The following is a 5,803-nucleotide window of genomic DNA, read 5'->3' on the forward strand; positions in this document are numbered from 1 at the left end:
TCAGCTTGTCGAGCTCCCCTGTAATGTGGTCAGTTGCTCCAGTATCAAAGTACCAATTGGAGTCAACTCCATATGAGGTAGTAGCTGCTCCTCCATATCTCTCTTCGGTGACATAATCTGGGTCAAATCGATACCAGCACTTATGAGCTGGATGCCCAACCTTACCACAAATTTGGCAAGTAGGCCTTTCACCGCGGGGAAGATTCGCTCCACTTCCTTGTCCTGGTCGTCCTCCGCCGCGATTATTATTGGAGTAGTTGTTATTACTGTGGCTATAGTTGTTGCCATAGTTGTTGTAGCCTCCGCGATTGTTGTTGCTGTAGCCACCGCGGTTGCCACCACCATTGCTTTTGCCGCCACGATTTCCTTTGCCACGTCCTCCTCGTGCAGCAAGATTCACCGAGGAGTTATATTGCTGCGACCCAGAATTTTGTGACTCCAGGCGCGCTTCAAAGGCAAGGAACTGAGCATAAATTTCGCTCAAAGAGTAGGCGTCAGTTCTGGCAGCAATGGATGAGACAAAGGGATTGTATTCTGCATCCAATCCAGCAAGGATTTGAGAGATCAGATCATCGTCTTCTATCTTCTTCCCTGCTGCTGTGAGTTCGTCTGCAATGCCCCGCATCTTTGTGAAGTACGCGGTGGCGGTCATCTCGTTTTTCCGATGCCGGCGAACAGGGTCCGAAGTTGGATAACTCGTGACCGAGAGACAGAGGAGTACATCTCCTCAAGGGCTGACCAGACCTGCGCGGATGTCTTCATGGAGACGACTTGAGTCAGTACTTCGCGCGAGAGAGAGGTCAGCAGCGAGCCAAGAACCTGCTGGTCCTGGGCAATCCAGCGAGCGTAGTCGGGGTTGGGCACTGTCTCGGTGCCAGATTTGTCGGCCTTCTGGACTTCAAGAGTCTTGGCCGGAGCTTCAAGCGTTCCATCGAGATAGCCATCTAGCTGGGCACCACGGATTGGGGGAAGGACCGTCGCCTTCCAAAGAAGAAAATTATCACGGCCAAGCTTATCGCGGGAGTTGTCGCCGAGGGTTGCCATGGGCTGGGCTGTTGAGGAAGACGCTCCTGAGGAACCGCCGAAGGGAACGAGCGACATCTAGTCTAGATGCGATAAAGAAGAGAAGGCTCTGTTACCATGTAAGAAAGAATAGATCGATTGATTGTGGCGTGATAACCTCCTGGTCACCCTTGCCGTATATTTATATTACTATAAGATCAGGGCTCGTTTACAGAACGGATTGATTCCGTCAAGGCAATCAAGGCCGTGTACATCATGGACTCCAAGTCCTAGTAGTAGTCCTATACATATTCTAACAAACCTAACTGGAATTTTCCCGAACAATCAAAGTTTCAACCTCCCAATGTTGCAATTTATTTCATTATCAAGTAACAAATTTACCGGTCGGTTTCCATCAGGGCTTGCATCATGTCAATACCTACAAGTACTTGATTTTTCTGCAAATTCTTTTGTGGATGTTGTACCAACATGGTTAGCCAAATTGACACGCCTTGAAGTGCTTGAGTTGGGTTCTAATCAGCTTATTGGCTCAATCCCAACTGGTCTAAGCAATCTCACCAGTCTTTCTACAATAGACATGCCCTACAACAACCTCACAGGGGAGATTCCGCCCGAATTAGGTCTTATACAGGAACTCTCACGTTTGCATCTTGGAACCAATCAGTTGACAGGTAAAATTCCAGCTTCCCTCGGCAACTTATCCAAATTATCTTACCTAGCTTTGGAAATGAATCAATTGTCCGGCCAAGTACCAACTGCACTTGGAAAAAATGCAGCTTTGACCCTTCTCGATTTGAGAAAAAACCACTTAGAGGGGAATCTAGACTTCTTATCAGCGTTGTCCAAGTGCAGACAACTCCAATTCCTTGTGATAAATGGTAATTCTTTCACAGGTGTCATCTCCAGCCATGTGGGAAACCTCAGTTCACGATTAATGATTTTTGATGCAGGTGGAAACAAGTTAATAGGTGGGCTTCCCGTAGAAATCTCGAACATAAGCAGCCTTGAACGACTAGCTCTAGATGACAACCTATTAACCGGGCCAATCCCAGAATCCATAGCTATGTTGGAAAATCTTGGATGGCTTGATCTGTCAGGTAATGACATGTTAGGCCCTATCCCAGCACAAATGGGTTTGCTTGGAAGTCTAGAGCGGCTTTCTTTCCATGCAAACAAATTATCAGGATCTATACCAAGTAGCTTTGGAAATCTTAGTTTGTTAGAAAACATCGACTTGTCTAGAAACCAGTTAAGTTCAATGATCCCTGCAAGCCTTTTCCACCTAGATAAACTTATCACACTAGATATTTCTCACAATTACTTTGTTGGTGCACTACCAGTCGATGTTTCAGGTCTAAGACAAATATACCAAATGGACATTTCTTCCAACTTCTTGATAGGAAGCATCCCAGACTCATTGGGACAACTTATAGTATGCTAATCTACCTAAATCTATCGCATAACTCCTTCAAAAGATCAATTCCAGGCCCACTCGAAAAGTTAAGCAGCTTAGCATCATTAGACCTATCATTTAACAATCTCTCTGGTAGCATTCCCACGTTCCTTGCCAACTTTACATACTTGACTACCTTGAACCTCTCATTCAATAGTCTAGAAGGCCAAATACCCGAGGGAGGTGTTTTCTCAAATCTCACATTGCAATCTTTAATTGGAAATGTTGGGTTGTGTGGCGCTCCTCGCCTAGATCTTTTGCCATGCCTTGACATACCTCACTCAAGAAACAAACATGTGCTACAAATTCTACTCCCAACACTCACACTAGCTTTTGGCGCCATTGCCATTTGCATATACCTATTGTTCGGAAAGAAACCTAAGGGGGGAGAGGACAAACATTTTGTCAATGCAAATGATGTCATAGGCCATCAGATAGTCTCCTATCATGAGCTCATTCGTGCGACCAATAGTTTCAGTGAAGATAACATCTTGGGATGCGGAAGCTTTGGAAAAGTATTCAAAGGCCAACTAAGCACTGGTTTGGTAGTCGCTATAAAAGTTATCGACGTGCAGCTAGAGCAGGCCATTCGAAGTTTTGATGCCGAGTGTCAAGTGCTTCGTATGGTGCGACACCGCAACCTCATAAAGATACTCAACACATGTTCCAATCTTGATTTCAAAGCGCTAGTGCTTCAGTACATGCCAAATGGCAGCTTGGAGATGCTCCTACATCAGACCAAGAGTACAGTGCGCTTGGGATTCCTTGAGAGATTATGCATCATGCTAGACGTGTCGATGGCAATGGATTATCTACACCATGAGTACTACAATTTGATCTTGCACTGTGACTTGAAGCCTAGCAACGTGTTGTTCGATGAGGAGATGACGACGCATGTGGCGGACTTTGGCATTGCAAGGTTGATTCTAGATGACAATAGCATGACATGTGTGAGCATGCCTGGAACAGTTGGGTACATGGCACCTGGTACGCAGTTAGCTATCTCTCGTTATCTTGTTCAGTTGAATACTTGTTAAACCATTTATAAACTGAGTCCCTACCTGAAGCAATAAGGTTGAACAATTGTGCTTCAATTTATATTTATGTTTCTATTGAGCAGAGTACGGATCTCTTGGAAAAGCATCGCGAAAGAGCGATATGTTTAGTTATGGAATCATGCTCCTTGAAGTCTTCACCGGAAGGAGACCCACCGATGCTATGTTTGGCGCACAACTAACTCTTAGGCAGTGGGTTCATCAGGCATTTCCTGCAGAGCTTGTCCAAGTTGTCGATGTCCAGCTTCTACAGGGTTCCTCTCTTTCTAGCTGCAAACAGGATGGTGGTTTTCTTGCGTCGGTCTTCGAGTTGGGATTGATCTGCTCTAGTGACTTGCCTGACCAGAGGATGACGATGCATGATGTGGTAGTGATGCTGAAGAAGATCAAAGTCGAGTACACCAAACTGATAGCTACTACTATGCCACGTAGTGCAACACAATGATCGATCGTATATCCTTTCTTACGTCTCATCTATATCTATGTATAGCCTAGATGTATACATTTTTCTTCTGCACTTAGAATAGCCACATAACTCCCCGGATGTGTTAATGTGTATGACCGAATTAAAATTGTATTGGGATGTACCATTATACATCCTATTTAAGAAAGAAGGCTTTCGCCAAGTATTAAATTGATAATGCCCTCAACGGTCAATCTAGATTATATCTGGCTTTTATACCCATTTAATCATGTTTTTCGTCTCTCCGACGGTGAGAGTACTCAGCATTCTTGTTCCCTTTCCATTTACTAACAGCCGCACCCTTTCTCAAATCTGAACAAGACCAAAGAGAGGCACAAGGCTTCTCTGTTTCTAGCTGCAGACGTGTACTGAATCAAGAAACCAAGATTGATTCAGACAGTGAGTTATCATCCCGTGCCCTTGTAGATATTAGTACATTTTTTTAATGGAAGACAGGAGCGCTGCCCATTCTATTTGCAGAGAGAAACAAGTTTTAAGTGCAGATTTTTTTTTGAGCATCAGTTTTAAGTACAGAGGTGGACCCGAAGGCCATACATGCAGGAGCAGCAGAGTACTCAGCCTAGATCATCACTAACATGGTTTCGGCCGGTCCATTGGGGGACAAGGAGATCTTTATTTTGCCTTTCGATTTTTGTTTTTTCTCCTTTTGTTTTAAAAAACTTTGAACTTTCAAAAAATATTTTGAATTGCAAAAAAAGTTCATGAATTCAAAAATGTACATAATTTCAAAATTGTTCCTCTGTTTTAAAAATTTTTCTTGAACTTGAAAAAATGTTCATGTATTTCAAATATTCCAGGGATTTTAGAACATTCCTAGATTTGCAAAAATGTTCATGAATATGAAAAAATATAGCCCGAGTTTCAATAAATATTCACGGTTTGCAAATTTCCTGGATTTTCAAAAATATTCAGGGATTTGAAAAAAATTCGAATTTAAAATATGTTCACGAGTTTGAAAAATTGTTTGTGTATTTGAAAAACTATTCACAAATTTAAAAATGTTCTAGAATTTTAAAATTGTTCTTGATTTGATAAACTATTCTTCAATTTCAATTTTTTCCAAAATTTCAAAAGGTTAAAAAATTAAAAATGTTCGTCAATTCATAATTAAAAAAACATGAATTTCAAAAAAATTTGTTGATTCCAGCCTATTTTAGCTAGCAGGTATAATGATTTTTTCTACCGGTTATGGAGAACTTCGAGAAGGTGCCTGAGCCTGTATTTTCTGCCATTTTCTTTACTAGTTTTCTGGTTTACTTTCGGTTTTTTATTGTTCATTTTTTCCTTTCCTTTAGTATTTCCTGTTTCCGTTTTATTTTTTTTTCATATAATCATAAATAAAAACAAAATTTTCAAAAATTGTTTGCATTTCCATTAGGTGCTCAAAAATTCAAAATCTTTTTCATCTTTTTCAATAAAAGTTCGCATTTTGAAAGAAAGTTCCAAATTTAAAAAATCAATTTTTCAAAAAATATTAAAATCTTCAAATATTGTTCAGATTTCAAATTTCTTTTACATTTTCTAAAATTTTCGTCATTTTAAAAATATTTTAAATGTTTCCCAATTCATACGTGTTTCTAGAAATCATCCAGATTTTCGAGATTTTTTTAAATAAATACTTTAAGAATCGAAAAACAAATTGTAGTTCAAAAATTGTTCATAAATTTTGAGAAAATGTTTAAAAATTTCAAAATTTGCTCACCTTTTACAAAAATATTCATGAAATTGAAATATTTTAAAGTTTTAAGGAAGTGTTCATTTTTTGAGAATGTGTTCCCATTTTTTAGA

The 5,803-nt window shown here is 40.4% G+C and overlaps 1 protein-coding gene and 1 pseudogene across 1 annotated transcript; one reads left to right on the top strand and one right to left on the bottom strand.

Moving 5' to 3' along the window:
* Positions 1-447: 447 nt before the first annotated feature.
* Positions 448-586, bottom strand: LOC119313340 (annotated as a pseudogene).
* Positions 587-1,042: 456 nt separating this feature from the next.
* Positions 1,043-3,976, top strand: LOC119310713 (receptor kinase-like protein Xa21). The gene is made up of 5 exons (XM_037586363.1): positions 1,043-1,054; positions 1,238-1,694; positions 2,807-3,463; positions 3,597-3,727; positions 3,812-3,976. Exons 1-5 carry the CDS (start codon positions 1,043-1,045, stop codon positions 3,974-3,976), a joined length of 1,422 nt encoding a protein of 473 aa, XP_037442260.1.
* Positions 3,977-5,803: the final 1,827 nt, after the last annotated feature.

Source organism: Triticum dicoccoides, chromosome 5B, assembly GCF_002162155.2.
Source record: "Triticum dicoccoides isolate Atlit2015 ecotype Zavitan chromosome 5B, WEW_v2.0, whole genome shotgun sequence".
Classification (NCBI taxonomy): Eukaryota; Viridiplantae; Streptophyta; class Magnoliopsida; order Poales; family Poaceae; genus Triticum; species Triticum dicoccoides.